This window comes from Crotalus tigris, unplaced genomic scaffold (genome assembly GCF_016545835.1).
Source record: "Crotalus tigris isolate CLP2741 ecotype Arizona unplaced genomic scaffold, ASM1654583v1 scf7180000018217.1405312, whole genome shotgun sequence".
Classification (NCBI taxonomy): Eukaryota; Metazoa; Chordata; class Lepidosauria; order Squamata; family Viperidae; genus Crotalus; species Crotalus tigris.
Window position 1 is genome coordinate 1,381,994 of NW_024096887.1, and position 23,319 is coordinate 1,405,312.

Sequence of the window (23,319 nt, forward strand, 5' to 3'; positions counted from 1 at the left end):
CCATCTCAAAAAATGTTTTTGGTAGTGTTTTCCGCTTCTTTTTATTTTTCATATTGATAATATAATCCATTTTTACATCCACTATCACATTATAATCTCCTATTATACAGATGTTTCCTTGTCCAATTTCTATAAGTTTTTTGTGTAGATCTTTATAAAATTCTTTTTGATTTTCATTTGGAGCATAAATTGTCACCAATAACCATGATTTCTGTTCCATTTTTAGTTCTATTATTAATACCCTTTCCTCTGTATCTTGATATTTTAAGTTGGCTCTAATTCCTTTTCTAATATAAACTGCTATTCCTCTCTGTTTTTGTTCCATTAGTGATGTATATAATTCTCCTAATTTTGGAAATTCCAAATATTTTCTGTGTTGCTTTTTTGTCTGTACTTCTTGTAGACATACTATGTCTACACCTTGTTTGACTAATTTAGTTAATATTTGTTTTCTTTTAGCTGGTGCATTTAGGCCATTGACGTTAATTGATACTAATTTAATTTTCTCATCCATTATTTTACTTCTCAGTTTGTCTTGCTCTCAAACCTGTTCCTCTTTCTTTCCTTTGTCTTTTTACCTCCTTACTTTCTATCTCCTTCTCTCTCTCTTTTAACTCTAGTTGCTGATCTTCCTGACTTTTAGATTCTAATTCTAATTCTTCCCTACTACTATTCTCTTCTTCTTCCCCTTCTAGTTGTTCATAAAATTCTCTTGCCTTGTCCAGGCTGTCAATTTTAATCCTTCTCTCCTGCCATGTTATCAGCATCCCCTTGGGGATTAACCATCTAAATGGAATGTTTTTTTTTAATGATATGTGCACTGAGACATCTGTAGTTTCTTCTCTGTTCCCTCACTTTCTTTGGAATTTGTTTTAATGTTTGAATTTCTATGCCTTTGTAAATTATTGGATCTTCCCTTGTAATCCTGTGTATTAGGTCTCTAATTTTTTTTCTGGCGAATCTTATATGTATCTCATGTGGTAGTTTATTCCTTCGTGCATAATTTGTGTGGATTCGGTACACCTCATCTATTTCTGGCAATATTTCTTGTTATCTCTTTGTAGAGCTTCTGCTATCAGCTCTACCATAATGGTGCCCAAATCCTCTTCCTTATCCTCCACCACATTTTGAAATCTTAAGTAAAACGCCGCCCTGTCAATTTCCAGATGTATAATCGATTCTTCCAATTTTTTGTTAGTTCCCGTCAATTTTTTATCTACTGTCGACTTTTTCCCCTATTTTATCCAATCCTACTTCTACTGTCAATATTCTTTCTTCATTTTTCTCAATTGTTTGTTGTATTGTTTCAATCTTATTATCTAATTTATTCATATCTCCTCTCATTTCAATATGGTTTTTTGACATTGTCTCCTGCATCTTTAACATTGTTTCTTGAATAGTTAATAATGTTGTCTGCATGCTTTGCATATTTGATAGTACATTTTGCTTCTCTGTCCCCAACATTCCCTCTGTTGTTCTCTGTCCAGGAGGAAATGAAGGTGTCAGTGCTAAACTTGACATTGTTTTTTTCCCTGTTCTCAGTGTTGTCATCTTAATATCTTATTTATCAAATACTTTTTATTCTTTATGTCTCTTTGTTTAGTCAGCAAGCTTTCTAACTTTAGTCCTCTCTTCTCCTTCCCTAATCCTCTTCACTTTCTTTTTCCCTTTTTTATTTAACACCCAATCTCTCTAGGACTCCATTTTTTTTCTCCCAACTTATATCATCAACCATTAGTCTCTCACCGCCCAATCACGTCCTCTAGCCGTCTCCTTCACTTTCCAAACTTTCCACACTTCCAGGTTCACTTCTTCTGTTCTCTTCCAGCCTCGCTTTCTCCAATCTTCTATAACATGCTGTTTCTCCGATCTCTCTCGAATTCCAAGTTTCAATCCATTCCTGTCACTTTCACTTCCGTATTACGCCCTCTCGCTGATTCCTTCACTTTTCAAACTTTCTCTTCCTTTCTGCTCCAACTTCACTATTCTCCAATCTTCCCCGATGTACTGCTTCTCCGCATTTGGCACGCATTCTCTCTATCAATTTCTCTCCTTCTAACCGTTCTTATCACTTTCGCCACTGCAACACGTCCTCTCCCCGTTTCTTTCCTCCTTTCTCCTCCGACCTCACTTTCTACAATCTTCTACAGCTCGCTGCTCTTCCGTCCTTCTCAGATCACCATTTTCACCACCGTTTCGGCTGTCAGCTTGCCAATCATCTTCTTTCATTTCTCTCCTCCTAGTCACTTCGCCTTCTACTCCGTCTCCATCTTTTGTCTCCTAATCTCTCCTTCCACAATCTTTCACCTTCTTTGTTCTGTGCTAAAACATTTACCACAAAACTTTTCTTTCTTTTTATCTCACTCCTGTTAAACCTCTGGCTATTTTAATGCTGAATTACAGCTCTTCCCGCCGGGTTGCCACTTGTGCTGAGGATTCCCTCTTCTATTGAGCTTCTTTACAACACCAGAACCAACAGACAGGTAAATCTTTTAGACTTTTCTAGTACTTTGGAATATTTTTATAAATTTTTAACTCACTCTATGACAAGTCCATTAAGTATATCTTGCTTCCGCATCCTCTGTGGTTAGTCGAGGCCTCAGATCCGCCATCCATTGAAAGCAGAAGTTTTCAAGTTGGATTTAAGGGTTTTCCTCCATCGTAGTGGGTGCTTGCCTCTCACCTCACTACTCCCCAAGGCTTCACCCTTTTCACACGTAGCCCTCCAGACTCTCTGTGCCCCCGAAGGGTCTCCAAACTTGAAAAGATCAGAGTTAGAGGACGGAGACTATCCTCTTTCCCCTGCACCACCTCAACGTCTTCTTGTCTGTCTTAACTTGTGTTTCTATACTGTTTTTTATGGCACTATTTTTGATAGGTTGGTTTTTCCCTTGTGTAAAGACAGATGCAAAAAATGAGTTAAATAGTTCTGCTTTCTCCCTATTGCTAGTTACCTTCTAATACTTTCACCCACTAATGGACCAATTGTTTCCTTCACTTTTTTCTTATTTTTTTACATGTTGAAATAAGCTTTTTTTTATTTGAATATTGCTTAATGCTAGCAAAACTAACACTAGGGGAAGTGTTTTCTCCCTTTAAGGTTAAAAAAAAATTGAATCCTTATTGAGGATTCTTTTAATATGAATCAGGATAAAGATTAATGAGTCAATAGAAGTATATATATTATCTCCCATAGCAATGTGAAGTAGAGATGGTTAAACTGATCCTTTTATCCAAAGATGAGAATATATTTACGTTAGCTTCTATATTGAAATTGCTTCCAGATTTTGTGCTTACAATGATAAAGAAAATGAAAACTTGATTTTGTTTTTGTTAATCAGACAGGTGTATTGTTATAGAAATGGTTTGTACATATTGTTGTGTAAAAGCAAAAAGTTGTGACTAATGTTATCTTCTACTGTGTTAAAGAGAGTCGGAAGTTGGTGCCTTTTTCTTTTTTTCATTTCTGTTTGTATTTTATATTTTGATAAATCAATAAAATTATTTAAAAAAATAAAACAAAACAAAGAACCTGGTGGCTGGACACTATTAAAGCTGACACCAGCCAGAGCATAGAAAAACATAAAGAAATAGTGCAAGATTGGAAGATGTGGAGAGACCTGGCCCATAGAATTGTCAAGTCAGACTTGACTGAAAGGATAAAATCATCATCATCATCATCATCATCATCATCATCATGTTTACAAAGATATTTAAGTGTGTATGTACCTATATATTATATTGTCATTTCCTTAAGTATTGCAACCTGTAATTTAACAAATAAAACAGATGTATTAATGGCAAAAGTCATGAAGCACGTCTAGAGAACACAAGTTCAGCAAAGTGACAATTGATCACTTCTTAAGAATTCTGTCCATGTGTTTTGAAATAAATATTAAACCTGGAGTACCTGATTGTGCATTTCAAATTAGATATATGCTTGGAAATAGATATACCTGGGTAATTGTTGAGTGGCAAAAAAGGCTCAGTAAGGTAGCCCACACAAACCATCACAGCATCAAAAATGGTTGAGTTCTGCTTCCCATTGGCCTCCGTAACAACTTCCCACTGGCCAGTGTTAGAGAAATGAGGACACTTCTTTATGCTGATCACTTTTGTCTGAAACATTTCCAGAAAATAATCAGTTGTGATAATCCCCAAAAAACTGAACTTGTAAATACAGGTAGTCCTTGACTTACAACCACAATTGAGCCCAAAATTTATGTTGCTAAGTGAGACATTTGTTAAGTGAGTTTTGCCCCATTTTACAACTTTTCCTGTCACTGTTGTTAAGTGAATCATTGCAATTGTTAAGTTAGTAGCATGGTTGTTGAGTGAATTGACTTTGCTTGTCAGAAGATTGCAAAAGCTGATCACATGACCCCATGACACTGCAACCTTCATAAATATGAGCCAGTTGCCAAGCATCCGAATTTTGATTATGTGACCATGGGGATGCTGTAATGGTCATAAGTATGAAAAAATGTCATAAGTCACTTTTTTCAATGTTGTAACTTTGAAAGGTCACTAAATGAACTGTTGTAAGTCGAGGACTATCTGTACATCTGGCTTTATGTTCATCTGCATCTTTTTAGATTAGAAATAGATGAATGTACAAATGAAGGTGAATAAGTGAACAAGCCAAAACCATATATTTGCTCTGGAAAGTTTACACTGCGAGAGGCAAAGTCTGGGTTTCAATTGCACTAAACCAAAGTCTCTAGAAATAAATGTACAGCTTTTTTAAAATGTGAACATTCAGCTAATGATACTTTTAAAGCTTACCTTTAATTGAATGTATTTCTGGAGATCAAAATGTTTTGTATACATCCTCAGATATTCCAGGAGTTGGTGGTGGGATAAAAAGGATGGAAAGTTTTCTGGAAATGGAAAATCTGTGAAGGCAGACATCTCCTTAGAGGTGTTACTAACCATTGACTTGTACACGCTAGGTCTTCCATCTTCAACATAGTCCTATCCATAAAATATTACAAGATTATGTATTAAAAAGCCAGTTCAGTATAGTAGTTAAGGCACCAGGCTAGAAACCAGGAGACCATGATGTGTGGGCAGGATTCCAAAAGGCACTTGGAATCTAGGTTTCTTAATTTAAAAAAGGGGTAAACTGCAATTTTCTTGAGTTTAGACAGATTCAGGTAACATTTTCAGGCAAACTTCCATTTTCAGATCAAGCACAATACTTGTTATGAAAAGGATATGTGAGGTGATTAAAGAAGGCTAATTACAATTCTATTATCTGTCGGCAAATATCTGATAAAATACAAACATTTAAACCCAAAAAACTGGAAGGTGGCAAATAGATCAAATACTGTACAATACTTGAAAGCTGGATATATTCTTTCATGATTCACCCACTGTGAATAAAAAATGGAACTTATTTTGCACAATAAAGGGCATAACAATAAAAATTAATTAATTAATTGATGTTGATGTTACTATTCACATGATGTAACTCCTAAAAAGTTTATGCCTGGAGAACATTGAGGTTAATGAGACACTAACGTGTAGAAAATTATGGGATTTTGCCATTATTTTGCAGTATCATCCTTTTTCCTTATATGAAATATGTATGTGTTTGTGTGTGTGTGACTGTTATACAATAAGAATAGAATAGAGCTGGAAGGGACCTTGGAGGTTTTCTAGTCCAGCCCCCTGCTTAAGCAGGAGAACCTATACCATCTCAGACAGGTGGTTGTCTAACCTCTTCTTAAAAATCTCCAGTGATGGAGCACCCATGATTATTGGGGGTAAGCTGTTTCACTGGTTAATTGTCCTCACTGTCAGGAAGTTTCTCCTTAATTTCAGGTTGCTTCTCTCTTTGATCAGTTTCCAACCATTGTTTCTCATCCTTCCCTCTGGTGTTCTGGTGAACAACGTGACCCACTCTTCCTTGTGGCAGCTTCTCAGATACTGGAATACTGCTATCATGTCTCCCCTATTTCTTCTTTTCCTTAGACTAGCCAAACTCAAGTCCTGCAGCTGTTCTTCATATTTTTTAGTCTTCAGGCCTTTGATCATCTTAGTTGCTCTTCTCTGAATTTTTTTCAAACGCTTAACATCTTTTTTGTGATATGGTGACCAAAAGTGCCTGCAATATTCCAGGTGTGGTCTTACTAGGGTTTTATAAAGCGGTACTAATGCTTTGTGTGATCTTGATTCTATGCCTCTGTTTATACAACCCAGGATTGTATTAGCTTTTTTGGTTGCTGCTGCACACTGCTGGCTTATAGTCAAGTGATCATCCACTAGGACTCCAAGGTCCCTCTCACAGTTACTGATTTTAAGCCAGGTCTTGCCCAATCTGTACTTGTACCTTTGATTTTTCCTGCCTAAATGTAAAACTTTGCTTTTCTCCACACTGAAACTCATTTTATTGGATAGGCCCATTGTTCAAGTTTGTCCAGTCCTTTTTGGATCCTGAGTTTGTCTTCTGGGGTGTTGGCTACTCCTGTCAGTTTGGTGTCATCTGCAAATCTGATGAGTTCCCCTTCAATTCCCTCATCTAAGTCATTTATGAAGATATTGTGGAAAACTGGGCCTAAGACGGAGCTTGTGATACCCCTGTCAGGGCCCACTTCAAAACCTCATCCCAAGAAAGCAGAACTCATGGAAGCAGTGTCTTCCAAAAGGAAGTTTTATTAGGAGAAGCTGATAGCAGGCATAATAGACAGGATCTGAGGATTTTCCGCTCAAATCAATAGGTTAAAAGAGTCCCAAGCAAACCCCACCCCAATAGTTCATCTGGTCAATTCAAATGGGCCAATCCCCAAGTGTTAAGTCTGTTATGGGAAAAAGCTGATAACAGTGATCTGCCTCTGGCTTGTAGCAATGTTTGTTGGGTCTTCGCACCTTCCCTTCCAAAACAGGAGATAAACCAGATGGCCAGAGGCGCATTCCTTTCCCCCCTTTCAAGCTGACATCAAGGGGAGACAGTTCAAAGAGCATGTAATCAGAGACAGCAGAAGAATTACATTGTAGTGATAGAGAGAAACAAAGAGGCAGCCCTCAGCATCTTCCCTCCCTTCTAGTAGTATGGCAGAACCCAGAATAATAGAAGAAATAGAAGTAGGAAGAGCCCCTTTAACAATATGGGTTCTGACAACCCCACTGCTTAATTCTCTCCATGTGGCTGTAGTGCCACTGAGGACTACTCATTGAGTACGGTTTGTCAGCCACCTGCAGATCCATCTGGGGGTAATGTTGTCTATTCCACCTTTTTCTAGCTTGCCAAGGTTGTGGTTTACTTTGTCAAATGCCTTACTGAAATCTAAGTATGTCCACAACATTTCAGCGGTCTACTAATTTAATCACTTTATCAAAGAATGAAATAAGATTGGTTTGGCATGGTCTGTTTTTAACAAACCCGTGCTGGCTACTGGTTATGACTTTGTTTGCTTCTAGTTGTTCGCAGATCTATTTTTTTATTATCTTTTACAGTTTGTTCTATTTTCTATCTGTATAACATATGATCTGATTTAAAGAAAGAATTGGGAAAATAGTTATTAAGTACAATTATTAAATATTTTGTGAATATTTTGAAATTATTGTTAGCGTAAATATATTGAATACTTTTCATCAGAACCTGCTAAGGGAAAAATAGTTTTATTTATCAGTTAATTTGCTGTTTAAATAATAAAACCTGTAATAAAAGCCACCCTCACATAGTCCAAACATTCAGTTGTCTCTTTTCATAGTTAAGCAACTTAACACATGGGCATGGTAGAGATGAGTCTACACTCCACTGTCATTAACTTACTGTGAATCGCCACAATCCCCCTATGTCATCACTTTGCTCAAAACAGGTTGGCTCCAGTCCCTCTTCCAGGCAGCACTTAATGGAGGTCAGTCCGCTCACACCGGCTCCAACAATGGCTACTTTTTTCACCATGGCTTCTTGAAGCAAGAAAAGCAGAAACATATGGGGTTACTATTTAAAAAAATGAAAGTAGCTTCCTGTTTTAGCTTGTCATGACAGCTGGTTGGACCTTTCTTAAAAATTGTGTTTAAATTACACTTTTAGGTCTGAATTCTGATTTCCTCTGGGTAGAATACAGAATAACACAGTTGGAAAGGATCTTGGAGGCTTTCTAGTCCATCCCCCTACTCAAGCAGGAGACCTCATACTATTTCAGACAAATGGTTGCCCAGACTCTTGTTAAAAACCTCCAATATGGAGCCTACAACTTCTGAAGGCAAACCATTTTATTGATTAATTGTCCTCACTGACCGGTAACTTCTCCTTAATTCTAGGTTGGATCTGTCTTTTTAAAGCTTCCATCTGTTACTTCTTTTCCTGCCCACAGGTGCTTTTGAGAACAGGTTGATCCCCTCTTTGTGACAGCCCCTCAAATATTGGAACACTGTTATCCTGTCATCCATAGTTCTTCATTAAACTACTAGACAATAGCAGTTTCTGCAACTGTTCATCGTATGGTTTAGCCTGCACTCCCCTAATAATCTTTCTTGCTCTTCTCTGTACTCTTTCTAGAGTCTCAACATGTTTTCCAAATGTGACCTTGCTAGTGCAGTATAAAAGGGTGCTAATGCTTTACATGATCTTGATACTATCCCTCTTTTATGCAGTCTAGGACTGTATAGGCCTTTTTGGCAACTGCAGGATACTGCTGTTAATTGTTGTCTATTAGAATTCCCAGACCCTTTTCACAGTTACTGCTATTGAACCAGGCATCGCCTATTCTATATCTATGCATTTGATTTTTCTTGCATGTGAAAAATCTTATTTTTCTCACCACTGAACTGCATTTTGTTGGATAGGGCCCAATGTTCAAGACTGTCAAGATCCTTTTGGATGTTGAGCCTATCTTCTAGAGTGTTGGCTATTCCCCCCAGCTTGGGGGGATTAAAAAGGGTGCATAATTGAAAAGAGGTTTGCAGGAAGTTCCATTTCATTAATGGATTGTTGGTACAATTCACATGGCCTGTTAATAGCTTATCATTTACTAGAATTCTTGCAAAAATATGTGGAACAGGATAAATGCTTTCATCATGCCTGATCTTCAGATCCATGCCCGGGCTTGGTATATGATTTTCTGAGACAAACTGTGGCAAATAACCCATACGATATGGTAGTATATGTATTCTCGTTGTTTATTCTTATTTCTAAAGACACAGATATTCAGATATGATGAATTGAATTGATTATTCATATTTTGATTATCTTTAGTATAACTTAAATGCAGTATAGTCATTTTTGAATATAAATGGAAGATAATTAGAAAAATTTATAGGAGGCAGAAGAACAGGTAAAAGTAGGTCACGAAGGTATAAATAAAGGAATTGTGCAGAGAAATAGAATTAACTGAAAAGCTGAAATTGGAACTGACCAGGAGACTCTAGTCTGAAAGAAAGAGATAACTAGATATCATATGATTCTCAGGGACAGTCAATCTAATCAATGTTAGCAAACATTTTTGAGGTAACAGGTGCTGGCCTGGGGAAGGACACCATATTACTAAGCAAAGCCTCCCTTGTTGCATGATTGTGTGTATTAGAAGGAACATTGCTCATAAATGCATCTTTTTAATACAGCCAGGTGATGGTCTCAGCTTGGGCTGTTTAATCTCTCTGCATATCTATCTTGCAGAGCAGGACTATCTTCAGATTTGTGTAGGATACAGATATGGTCAGATAAACAGAATAGTGTCTTAGCTTTATGCATAAGAATTCTGTGCAAAACAGTGCATATTATTGGAGACATGTCAATAGTCAAATATATTTTGGCAGATTTCATATTGAGTCCCAAGTTTCTTGGAAATGAAAGTGAGAAGCGATTTACTTATTACACTCACAAAAGATCAAAATATTCTAATGATTTTATTTGGATTAGTTTACAGTGTTTCAGGATATGATAAATTAATATATAGCAAATGATTATACATGCCTAACAGGGTGAAGACTGAACAGTCATATCTGTGCCAATAGGAAAGTTGATATTAGTCAGGTTAAGGTATTGAAGCTCTTGTGAGTTAGAAAAATAACACAGAAGATGAGATATATAGAAGAAGAAAAAAGGAGGAACCTTGTTGTAGTTGTCCCAAGAATAAACTTTATGTTATGTTTAATAACCTTTCAAAAGAAAGTTACTTGAGGTACTATAAGCAGTCATCAATACGAGGGCAATTTGGAAATAAACCTCTGTTTGGTTATCAATGACAGATACTCGCAAATACAGAACTTGTATTATACACCTTAGAAAACTACAACATTACATTACTTTTCAACATAATCACCATTCAAATTGTCATAATGTTTTACAAGGTTTGAGATTTCTTCTGCAAAAATATCTGCCACCTGGGAATCAAGCCACCCTGTAACAGCATTGTGAAGTGTGTTGTCATCGTCAAACCGGTGCAACACAAGCCACTGTTTCTTTTAAAAAAACTGGTTCATTTTCAATTGATCTAGCAGACGAGTCAACTGCAACACAACCTTCTCCTTCCACTCCTTACTGCCTACTGAACTACTGTGCACAGCGCCATAGGACGGGCATTGCTATGGCGCACATGTTCAAACAGAGGTTTATTTCTGAATTCCCCTCATATAAGTATCCAGAACTTGTAAAGGCATAGATATTATCCTCCTAAACCCAGAGTGTTGTAATTCATGACAGTAATATTGAGGGCTCCAGAATCTCTCTGTGCTTTCATATAAACCAGGCTTGATTAGTGTGGAAATATTTATAACTTAACATTCTAAAATATTTCAATTAGCCATTAAGTATTTATCGAAGACTAAAGCTCCGTTTTTTATATAGGATGTAAAGGAGGACACAAATCATGGCTGGAAATGTTTCACCAATGTTCAGTGTTAATAGTTTTCTACCATTAAAGCACAGGGGCCAAAGATAAAAAATTCTATGTCCTGCCCCGCCACGAGGAATGATATGGATAGGAAAAAGGGCATAAATATTCAAAGGGAAAGATAACTGTGGTCAGTTCCTTTCCTATTAATAAATGCATAGTTGAGAGTATTCAAGTGTAGTCTTTCTGTCTTCCAGATGACAAGTGTGGCCAACATTCCTCTTCACAGCTCTATAAGGCATAGGAGATTCCTCCCCTATCAATTACAATATCACTGATGACATCTTATTGGCAACTGATGCACTCCATCACATGATATGGTAGTATGGTGAACGAAAGCATTCAACTGAAAAGACTGTAGTGTCTGAGTTGGCTGGCAATCCTTCTGTTTGCTTTCCTGCTTCTTTTTGCTGAAACACTTAAATTCTTATCTTGAAAATATTGCATAACTTTTTGAAAATGGATTGTTCCCAGTCATCTGGAAATCCCTCCATTACAAAATTAATTGAGTTTCAGGATCTTGAAGTTTTCCTGCACTGTTGACTTAAATCTGCACATTTAAAATATTACCTGGATCAGCTATAGTCCTCATGAAATCAAAATCCTCTCACAGTTAATTTTTAACTGATAATGAGTTGGCATTTCAACTTTCAGTTAGAGTACAATCAGCTTGTCAATCAGAAATAATAGCTAGGAAGCTATACTAATTGTTAGAAAGGTATGGCTGTTTTTCTGTATTGAAATTAAATGGATCTGCTAATAACAAAATTACACAGATGTATTTACTCTTAATACAATTTGAGACAGAATAACATCTGTTTTCCATTCCTTAAAGAGATTTTGTTTTCTAAATGCTAAGTGCAATACACACTGCCTTGGTTTAGAGCAGGGACAACTTTAATATGTATGGACCTACTCCCAGAATTCTAGGAGTTGAATGGATGGGATAGCTGCTCATACATCTTAAAGCCAAGTTTGAAAAAAAAAATAGTTTAGAGAAACAGTTGATAGTACACATATTTCCCAGTAAGAGGATTGGGCAGAGCTGCCATTGTGACGAAACAACATATAGAGATGAGACAGGGTTGATTATAAGAAAATTATAAGAAAACAGCCTTACCTTTCTAACAATTACTACAGCTTCCTAGCTACAGGAAAAGAGAGCAATATTGTAATAATCCTAATATTGTTGGGGGCAATGTAAATATATGTATACATTGCTTACTGGTGTACACCGCTTAGAGAGTGCTTACACTTAAAGCGGTATATAAGTCTCATAAATAAATAAATAAATATTTAGATGTAAAGTGTAAGAATTTTTATACATGGGAAAAGAAGCAATTAGCAGAATATTGTCATACATATATTGACATATATGAAATTATAAGAGAAAATCATAATAACTATACACAATATTAGCAGAACCCAAAGACTGATGTGGTGAATATAATTAAATCAAAGATGAAAATTAAGCATAAACAGAAGAATTAATACATTTAAAAATAAAACAATACCTTTATTATGACAATTTCAGATGTCTAAAAAGTATGCAAGCTTTCAAGTTCTCCAGACCTTTTCTTCATGCAAGACTATAAACATAGTAATCAGTTAGTAGATAAAATGGAGAAAAAAATGATGATAAACATAATTCTGCAGTTACATTTTTTGTATGGTATGGTATACCATTTTCATGGTATTTTGGTTAAAAATTTAAGGATTGGCATATCCACAGATGGGCTCATCCACAAATATATGCAATAGTTTTAAAATAAACCTTTTTTTTTAACAGAAGGAACAACATGCCAGTAGGTATGAAGTACAATGTCTATTTCTTAGCTAAGTCATAGGAAACATTTTTGTGCTGGACATCCATTTAAAAAATTTGAAAATATGAGGTAAATGGGTGGGAAAGCTGCTCATAAAATGGCTGGCACATGTGGCTGGCACAATACACATAGAAGGTTCTACTTTTTCTAATACCCTGAAATACCTCTAATATGATCATCTTGCCTTTGCCTGTTCTCTGGGCAGTGGGTGCCTCCAAGCAAGGCACTTAGTGGAATACCCTTCCCTTTGTTTTTATTATGACTAATGTCCATGCAAGGTACAGAAATAAGGATGCTGTCAGAGATTTTATTGTATGTTGATGCTAAATTATTTTCTTAATTAAAATATTTGTTAAGCTAGAAAAGAAATATGAGAAAGTAGTGGACTTCCAGTTTGCTGACGCAGCTGCCATGGGCGGTTAGAAGGCGAGGTCCATCTTCCACGTCTGATTTCGCACTGCTGGGGGATCCTGGAAAGGGTTGAAAGTCACCCTGTAAAGGCGACGAACAAGGAGGGGATCCCCACTTGATCACAGGAGGACAGTAGCCCTTCTGCTTGATCCGGGACAGCCCTCCAAACTGGCAGATGAAAGACCGGCCATAGAAATATGGCTCATCACTAGGCTGCAGACAGCCAAAGTCAAATCTACCACCAGGCACCCATAAAGCAGTGCAGATGAGACTGGGTGAGATCTACCTTTCTTTAATCCTAACTATTTTTTTGTACCTGCATAAGCTGCCCAACCCCTTTATGGATTACTGCCTTGTCGTGGCGAAGGGGCTTGTGTAACTCAATGAAGCTATAAGCTATGCCGTGCAGGGCCACCCAAGATGGACAGGTCATAGCAGAGAGTTCTGACAAAATGTGATCCACTGGAGAAGGAAATGGCAAACCACTCCAGTATCTTTGCCATGAAAACCCCATGGACAGTACTAAAAGGCAAAAAGATATGACGCTGGAAGATGAGCCCCTCAGGTCGGAAGGTGTCCAATATGCTACTGGGGAAGAGCAGAGGGCTAGTACTAGTAGCGCCAGAAAGAATGAAGCGACTGGGCCAAAGCCGAAAGGACGCTCAGCTGTGGATATATCTGGTGGTGAAAGGAAAGTCCGATGCTGTAAAGATTTTTTCTCCATAGGAACCTGGAATGTAAGATCCATGAATCAAGGCAAGCTAGACGTAGTCAAAAAAGAGATGACAAGACTGAACATCGACATCTTAGGAATCAGCGAACTAAAATGGACAGGAATGGGTGAATTTAACTCAGATGACCATCAGGTATACTACTGTGGGCAAGAATCCCTCAGAAGAAATGGAGTAGCCTTCATAGTCAATAAAAGAATAGGAAAAGCAATACTGGGATACAATCCCCAAAATGACAGAATGATCTCAATTCGAATCCAAGGCAAACCATTCAATATCACAATAATCCAAATCTATGCCCCAACCACTGGTGCTGAAGAGGATGAAATTGACCGGTTCTATGAAGCCCTACAGCACCTTATAGAATTAACACCAAAAAATGATGTCCTTATCATCATGGGGGATTGGAATGCTAAGGTAGGAAGCCAAAAGATAACCGGAATAACAGGCAAGTTTGGCCTTGGAGTACAAAATGAAGCAGGGCACAGGCTGATAGAATTTTGTCAAGAGAATACGATGGTCATAACAAACACTCTTTTCCAACAACCCAAGAGACGGCTCTACACATGGACATCACCAGACGGTCAACATAGAAATCAGATTGACTATGTGCTCTGCAGCCAAAGATGGAGAAGCTCTATACAGTCAGTAAAAACAAGACCAGGAGCTGACTGTGGCTCAGATCATGAGCTTCTCGTTGCAAAATTTAGGCTTAAATTGAAAAAAGTAGGGAAAAGCACTAGGCCACTCAGGTATGAACTAAATCATATTCCTGATGAATATACAGTAGAGATGACAAATAGATTTAAGGAATTAGATCTGATAGACAGAGTGCCTGAAGAACTATGGATGGAAGTTCGCAACATTGTACAAGAGGTAGCAACTAAAACCATCCCAAAGAAAAAGAAATGCAAGAAAGCAAAATGGCTGTCTGGGGAAGCTTTGCAAATAGCTGAGGAAAGAAGGGAAGCGAAAGGCAAAGGTGAAAGAGAAAGATACACCCAATTGAATGCAGAATTCCAGAGAATAGATAGACGAGATAAGAATGCCTTCTTAAATGAACAGTGCAAAGAAATAGAAGAAAACAACAGAATAGGGAGGACCAGAGATCTCTTCAAGAAAATTGGAGATATGAAGGGAATGTTTCATGCAAAGATGGGCATGATAAAGGACCAAAATGGCAGGGACCTAACAGAGGCAGAAGAGATTAAGAAGAGATGGCAAAACTACACAGAAGAACTATACAAGAATGAGCTTAACATCCCAGATAACCACAATGAGATGGTCACTGACCTCGAACCAGACATCCTAGAATGTGAAGTGAAATGGGCCTTAGAAAATCTGAGCAACAACAAAGCTAGTGGAGGTGACAGTATTCCAGCTGAGCTATTCAAAATCTTAAAAGACGATGCAGTAAAAGTGCTACACTCAATTTGCCAGCAAATTTGGAAAACTCAACAGTGGCCACAGGATTGGAAAAGGTCAGTTTACATTCCAATTCCAAAGAAAGGCAATGCCAAAGAATGTTCAAACTATCGCACCATTGCTCTCATTTCACATGCTAGTAAAGTTATGCTTAAAATCCTACGAGCTAGACTCCAGCAGTATGTGGATCGAGAACTACCAGAAGCAGGCAGGATTTCGAAGAGGCAGAGGAACTAGAGATCAAATTGCCAACATACGCTGGATCATGGAGAAAGCTAGGGAGTTCCAGAAAAACATCTACTTCTGCTTCATTGACTATGCTAAAGCCTTTGATTGTGTGGATCACAACAAATTGTGGCAAGTTCTTAAAGAGATGGGAGTACCAGACCATCTCATTTGTCTCTTGAGAAACCTATATGCAGGTCAAGAAGCAACAGTGAGAACTGGACACGGAACCACTGATTGGTTCAAAATTGGAAAAGGAGTCCGTCAAGGCTGTATACTGTCGCCCTGCCTATTTAACTTATATGCAGAGCACATCATGAGAAAGGCAGGGCTAGATGAATCAAAAGTTGGAATTAAGATTGCCAGGAGAAATATCAACAACCTAAGATATGCAGATGATACCACGCTAATGGCAGAAAGTGAAGAGGAACTAAAGAGCCTCTTGATGTGGGTGAAGAAGGAGAGTGCAAAAGTTGGCTTGAAACTCAACATTAAGAAAACCAAAATCATGGCATCCGGCCCTCTCAATTCCTGGCAAATAGATGGGGAAGAAATGGAGGTAGTGACAGATTTTATTTTTCTGGGCTTCAAGATCACCTCAGGTGGGGACTGCAGCCAAGAAATTAAAAGACGCTTGCTCCTGGGGAGGAAAGCTATGGCAAATCTAGACAGCATACTAAAAAGCAGAGACATCACCCTGCCAACAAAAGTGCGTATAGTCCAGGCCATGGTTTTCCCAGTTGCAATGTATGGCTGTGAAAGTTGGACCATAAGAAAGGCTGAGCGGAAAAGAATTGAGGCCTTTGAACTATGGTGCTGGAGAAAACTCCTGCGAGTCCCTTGGACTGCAAGGCGTTCAAACCGGTCAGTCCTAGAAGAGATCAACCCCGACTGCTCTTTAGAAGGCCAGATCCTGAAGTTGAAACTCAAATACTTTGGCCACCTAATGAGAAGGAAGGACTCACTGGAGAAGGGCCTAATGCTGGGAAAGATTGAGGGCAATAGAAGAAGGGGACGACAGAGAATGAGATGGCTGGATGAGTCACTGAAGCAGTAGGTGTGAACTTAAATGGACTCCAGAAGATGGTAGAGGACAGGAAGACCTGGAGGAACGTTGTCCATGGGGTCGCGATGGGTCGGACACGACTTCGCAATTAACAACAACAACAAAGCTGCCTAAAGTACTTTCCCGCCTGTGGAGAGGGAAGGGAGATTCTATCCCACCCTCTAAAAACAGCAGCGACTGACTATCCAGGGGAGTTTAAAACGTTGCAAGAATAACTTGATTCTAACTGGATTTTTATCTTTTCAAAATTTGTGGACTAAAAGACTTTTTATTCTTATTGAAGATTTGGGTTTTCACTTACAAAAAAGAAGTAAAATTGGAATAAGGATTATAAAAATTTTGGACTTAAAAGAAAACTCTAAATGGTATGGGCGACATCTTGTGGCTAAACCGTATATTACAACTTGTTACTGCTTAAAACAGACTTGCCTTGCAGCCCAAACTATAGATAAAACTTTGTAATATTGACAGGTATCATCTGTGAGAAGCCCAGCTGTGTTCTATACTCACTGACAAAAAAATTTTCATTCTCTGATTGTAACACTTTTAACTTAATATATTAATAAGAGAACATGGATGAAGATCAGGAACAGATTCTCTTTATGTTGAAAGCAATTTATGAAACTATTCTTACAGCTACTGATGAAATAAGAAGTTACAGAAAAGAACAAGATGTCAGCCTAGATATACAAACCCAAACTTTGAGTACAACTACAAAATCAACTACACCAAACATAATAGAAGAAGTGGAACAATTAAATACAATGACAGAAGATTCAACTGATCAATAAACACAGTTAATGGAAAACCCAGAAAAGGGACTGACAACATGGAAAAGGGAAAAGACTTTCTATATAAACCAGAAGAAACCTGAGGATCAAGAAGAAGAACAGACTGAAGGGAAGATAAATACTTCAGGGCAACCATGTTGAGATGGAAAAATAGAGAGATGATTTGTTAGTCCTTTCAAAAAAATGGCAATTGGATGGCTTTTTCTACTTAAAACAATATACATAACAACACAGGGTGACTTATTTGATGACTTAAAAGCATGGTCATGGAAGGCGAGTTGGCAAAGAAAGAAAGCTAGAATAAGACTGAAGAAAATTGGGGTTTTGACTTATCAGTGAGAGTTAAAATAGAACATACTCAGATAAGATATGTATTTTGAATACTAGATTTTGCTATGAGCTGAGATAAAGAAAACTTTGGTCATTTAAAACCTGAAAGTATAAATATTAATAGTTAAATTTGAATATTGATTTGCTTATAAAGATTGAATACAAAAGTAATTAAGATATATATAAGCTAAAAATCCATTGATGAATGCAAGAAATACGTTTTACTTAGCTGTTATAATAAAAACTATTAGCTTAAATATGAGATAGTAGACATTGAGAGAAAAAGAGAGGAAGTATTAAATGTTGAATTAAGAGAAATTTTGGTTATTAAATTTAAGACATTTGGAAATTAACAGAAAATAAGAATGTTATACTGTATTATTAATTAGTTGATGTAAAATGGTGAGAAATAGAACATATTCAAATAGATAAGACGTGTATCCTGAACATTTGATTTTGCGATGAATTGTGATAAAGGGAATTGTTGTTATTTAAAACTTGGAAATTATAAATGTTAAATGTTAAATTTAAATATTAATGGAAAACTAAAAATTGGGAAAAACTAATTAGGACATTGATTGTCTATAAAGATTGAATGTTAAAATAACTAGGATATGTATAAACTAAAAATTATTGATAAATGTAAGAAAGTTATTTTATTCAATTGATATAATAATAATTGTATTAGTTTAAATATGAGACAGTAAATACTAAAGGGAAAAGAGAGGAAATATTTAATGTAGTAGTTTGAGACTCGTATTAAAGATACTTGTATGTTATTGAATTATTGATTAACTCAGCTGCCACGTTGCTTTTTAAATATTTAAATGTAAAATTAGAAAATCAATCAAATTTTCTTTAAAAAAAAGAAATATGGGAAAGTAATACTGTATGTGGCAAGATTATTGTGCACACAAAGTTGGGGAAATAATAAATTGCCCAGACTAGAAGATTGGATTCTGAAATGGATGGAGCTTGCAGAAAGGCAAAGCTGACCAATTTGATCAGGGAAAATATAATAGAGATTTTAAAGGATTAAAAATCTCATAGAAGTTTTGCTGAAAGAAGAAAAGATGTTTATGGTATTGAAAAATTCTCATAAAAATTAATTAAACCACTTTAAAATATCAATTATCTATCTATCTATCTATCTATCTATCTATCTATCTATCTATCTATCTATCTATCTATCCATTAATTAGTTTATAATACTTTCAAGGGAAAGAGCCATGACTCTTAATTGGTTGTTTATATCCCTAACTATAAGCAAGCACTCCTAAGAATTAAGTCTGGATTCAAAACTTGTCCTTAAAAGAATATGTAGTTTAAAGTGCCAGACTTCTCCTAGGATGTGAAAAGTGAATTTATTTGTAAAGAAGTAGAGAACCAGCTCACATACATACATCTGGAGTTTCCACAGAATTTCTTTTGGTGACCTCATTAGCTACCTCCTCTGAATATAAATTTAAGTTACTGGGCCTATTGCAGCCTAATATATTCAGCCAAACCCTTTATTAGTTTCATGTACAGAAATTTGTGGACAGCCAACATGGTGAGGTAGTTTAAGCAACTGTAAAAGGAGTGGGCAAACCCTGGTTTTAGTCCCCATTTAAGCATGAAAACCAGCTAGGTTACTTTGGTTATGCCTTGCCCTCTTAGCCCTAATTAGTTTCAGGCTCTGTGACCTCCTGGCTGGAAAATCATCATAAGTTTCATTGTAAGAACTAGGTGAGTACAGTGTAAAAACAAGGAAACCCTGCAACTAAGCAGAACAAATGCTATGAATATGTGCTGAAATTAATGACTGACAATACATGTAGTATATCTACAAAGTATACAATATATCATCATAAACACATACAAAATTACTTTCTGTATTCAAAACTGCTGTACAGGCAAATTATAGATATTCTGGTCAATTGGCAAAATTAATCCTCCTCATATTATATAATTCTGAAAAACAATAGAAAGGATTTTAATGGCAAATCAATCCCTAGCTATATTCAGCAGCAAAGTTTTATTTATTCCTATTATGCATATATTTCTACTTTGAAATGTCTCTAGCAGAAGACTGACAGATTGTCACAATCTTACCTCATTTCATAAGCCCCCATTCAAATCTTCTTCGATTTTACAGGCTTGCATAAGTTGCTTTGAAGGAATTACTTTGAAATGCAGACGGCACAGTACTGCAATGAATATGTGTAAAGTATGTTGCAAGACTGTGTGGAAGGGTGGAACTGCTTTTTCTGAGAGGACAGAACAAACATTCTTTTGATTAATATTGCATTACATAAGAGAACCTTGTAAACTGACATGATCAGCATGTGGAAAGAAGCTGTTTAATCAGATTTAAAATGATGAGAGGAGTTTCTGACATTTGAGCCAAGAAAAAAAAAAGATAACCATGGGCATCTTTTGAGAGATTCAGTCCCCCCCCCCGCATTAAACACCTATTTAGCTAGAGTTTAACACCAGAATATTTCATTGCAGACAGTAGCAAAAACATTCCACACTTAAATATTATGGTTAAGGACTTGTTTGGAATGCTAGGTTGTCTCATCAACAGAATAGGAAAACAACTGTTTCTGAAGGCATAAATGGATGATATCACTTCTTTCAATCCCCTGCTCATCTTCAAAATGACTTCAGGGCTCATTTTTTTCTTCTACTTTTTTCTATTACATTGCCTCAAGCATTCCTGTCTGTTTGGGATAGCATGATTTAGTTTATTGCAGGCTAATTCTAATATTTGATTGATTTCACATTATATTAGTTCTACAGTATTCCCTAGTCTACTAAGTTAACAAGTCTATCAGAGAGAGAGATAAACTCAGCCAGCATGAATTGTTTGTGACAATCTCATGGCGTCTCCTCATAATTGTAATATGCCCATCCTACTCACAAAATCCTAATTCCAGAAGACAGGCTTAAGATACAGAAGGATCTTGACAGACTTGAATATTGGGCGCTATCTAACAAGAGGTGAGGTATCATCAGTATGCAGATGATACCCAATTATATATCTCCACCCCGTGCCCTTTCAGTGAAGCGGTCGACGTGATGTGCCGGTGCCTGGAAGATGTGAGGGTCTGGATGGGGGTGAACAGGCTTAGACTCAACCCTGACAAGACCGAGTGGCTCTGGGTCCTGCCTCCCAAAGGCCAACTGGATGGTCCATCTTTAGTCCTGGGGGGGGCAAATTTACCTCCCTCAGTGCAGGCACGCAACTTGGGTGTCCTCCTAGACTCACAGCTAAATCTGGAACAACATCTATCAGCTGTGGCCAGGGGGACCTTTGCACAGGTTCGCCTAGTGCACCAGTTGCGGCCTTATTTGGACCGGGAGGCTTTACTCACAGTCACTCATGCCCTTGTCACCTCAAGACTGGATTACTGTAACGCGCTCTACATGGGGCTACCCTTGAAGGGCGTTCAGAGGCTGCAGTTGGTTCAGAACGCAGCCGCGAGAGCGATTGTGGGTGCGCCAAGTTACGCCCACGTGTCACCTATCCTCCGCGAGCTGCACTGGCTTCCTGTGGGTCTCCAGACGCAATTCAAGGTGCTGGTTATCACCTTTAAAGCCCTTCATGGCATACGGCCAGGTGACTTACAGGACCGCATTCTGCCGCACAGTTCCCAGAGACCGGTGAGGTCCCATAGATTGGGCCTCCTTCAGGTCCCGTCGGCCAGACAATGTCGGCTGGCGGGCCCACGGGGAAGGGCCTTTTCCGTGGTGGCTCTGACCTGGTGGAACCAACTTCCCCCCGAGGTTCGAACTACTCCCACCCTGCCGGCCTTTAAGAAGGCTGTTAAAACCCTCCTGTTCCGGCAGGCCTGGGGCTGATGTCCCCGGGGGGCCGGGATATGACCGGACTCGCAGTATGATCGCAGTATGATTGTATTATTTTATTATTTTATTGTTTTTTGACTGTTTTTTAACTTTGTACGCCGCCCTGAGTCCTTCGGGATTGGGCGGCATATAAATATTAAAAATAAATAAATAAATAAATAAGATGAAATTCAATGGTGAAAAAAGTAAGGTTTTACATTTAGGCAAGAAAAACCAAATGCACAGGTATAGTATAGGTGGTACCCTGCTCAATAGTAGTAACTGTGAGAGGGATCTCAAAGTCCTAGTGGACAATCACTTAAATATCAGCCAGCAGTGTGGTGCAGCTGCCAAAAAAGCCAACACAGTGCTAGGCTCCATTAACAGAGGGATAGAATCAAGATCATGTGAAGTGTTAATACCACTTTACAACGCTTTGGTAAGGCCACATGTGGAATACTGTATCCAATTTTGGTCACCACGATGTAAAACAATGTTGAGACTCTAGAAAGAGTACAGAGAAGAGCAAAAAAGATGATCAGGGGACTGGAGGCTAAAACATATAGGGAATGGTTGCTGGAATTGGATATGTCTAGTTTAATGAAGAGAAGGACTAGGGGTGACATGATAGCAGTGTTCCAATATCTGAGGGGTTGCCACAAAAAAGAGGGAGTCAAGCTATTCTCCAACCCTGAGGGCAGGACAAGAAGCACTGGATGGAAACTAACCAAAGAGAGAAGCAACCTAGAACTAAGGAAAAATTTCCTGACAGTGAGAACAATTAATCAGTGGAGTAACCTGCCTCCAGAAGCTGTGAATGCCCCAACACTGGAAGTTTTTAAGAAGAGACTGGACAGCCATTTGTCTGAAATGGTATAGGGTTTTCTGCCTGAGTGGGGGGTTGGACTAGATGACCTCCAAGGTCCCTTCCAACTTTATTGTTGTTGATGATGTTGCTGCCGTTGTTGTTGTTACTACTACTACTACTACTATTATTTGAACTGCTTTTCAAAGATCTTTCCCAAAAGAGATGTCAAAATGAAACCAGGTCCTTCTTTTTTCCCCTTTCTGAATATGGTATTTGTTCTCCTCTAATCTTATGGGACTACCAGTTCTACAGTAATTCTTAAAGATTACCATGAGAGGATGTGGACATTCCTTTGCCAGTTTTTCCAGTACCTTGGGCTACAATTTATCTGGTCTTAAATACTTGGATTCATTTAAATTAGCTAAGCATTCTCTTTGTTGTAAGTTGCACTTTTCTCTTCTCCAGTAACAGAACTATGATCAATCAGGGTTCCATTTCCTTTCTGAAAGATGACAGATACAAAATAACCAATTTGATATTCTCATCATCAACTGTTACTGCTTCACTAGCATCTTTTTGCAATCAACCTACATTCTCTTTGCTTTTCCTTTCATCCCTATCACATTCAAACAACTCCTTATTTTTAGTGTCTGTCACAACCCTCAGTCATTCTAAAGTTTTACCTTTTTGACGGAGTTTCTACAGTTTCTGAAGATGGTCTTATATCCTTCTTTGGCTAAATTCTTCTCCCTCTATTTACATACCATTTTTTTTTATGGATCCATGCTGGCCTTTTTAGATTTCTCCATGTTTCCTTGTAGGGGGGATTGTTTTAAATTGTACTTCACTGTCTCATTGTGTAGAATTAACTGTTCTTCTTGAACACTTTTCTCCTTCAGGATTTTAAATCTTCCCAATCTATTTTCCTTCTGAGTTCATCAAAACTACTCTTTTGAAATCCAGTTTGCAACTCCAATTCTTCTCATTTGCTCCTCTTCTGGAGATCATAGATTCAAAGATAACATAATCATTTC

At 37.6% G+C, this 23,319-nt stretch overlaps 1 protein-coding gene across 3 annotated transcripts in view; it reads right to left on the reverse strand.

The window, feature by feature from the left end:
- The window catches only part of FMO1 (flavin containing dimethylaniline monoxygenase 1), a 51,702-nt gene extending 31,802 nt beyond the window's left edge, over window positions 1-19,900 (reverse strand). The window contains exons 1-5 of one of the 3 annotated variants that reach the window (XM_039349022.1): window positions 19,741-19,899; window positions 12,356-12,430; window positions 7,778-7,911; window positions 4,786-4,974; window positions 3,957-4,119 (exon numbers count right to left, since the gene is read on the reverse strand). In XM_039349022.1, the coding sequence (XP_039204956.1) occupies window positions 3,957-4,119; window positions 4,786-4,974; window positions 7,778-7,909 (484 nt within the window). In that variant the 5' untranslated portion in view covers window positions 7,910-7,911; window positions 12,356-12,430; window positions 19,741-19,899. Of the gene's footprint in view, window positions 1-3,956; window positions 4,120-4,785; window positions 4,975-7,777; window positions 7,915-12,355; window positions 12,431-19,740 lie in introns of all 3 variants that reach the window. The other 2 variants (XM_039349021.1, XM_039349023.1) reach the window with 2 other exon arrangements.
- Window positions 19,901-23,319: the final 3,419 nt, after the last annotated feature.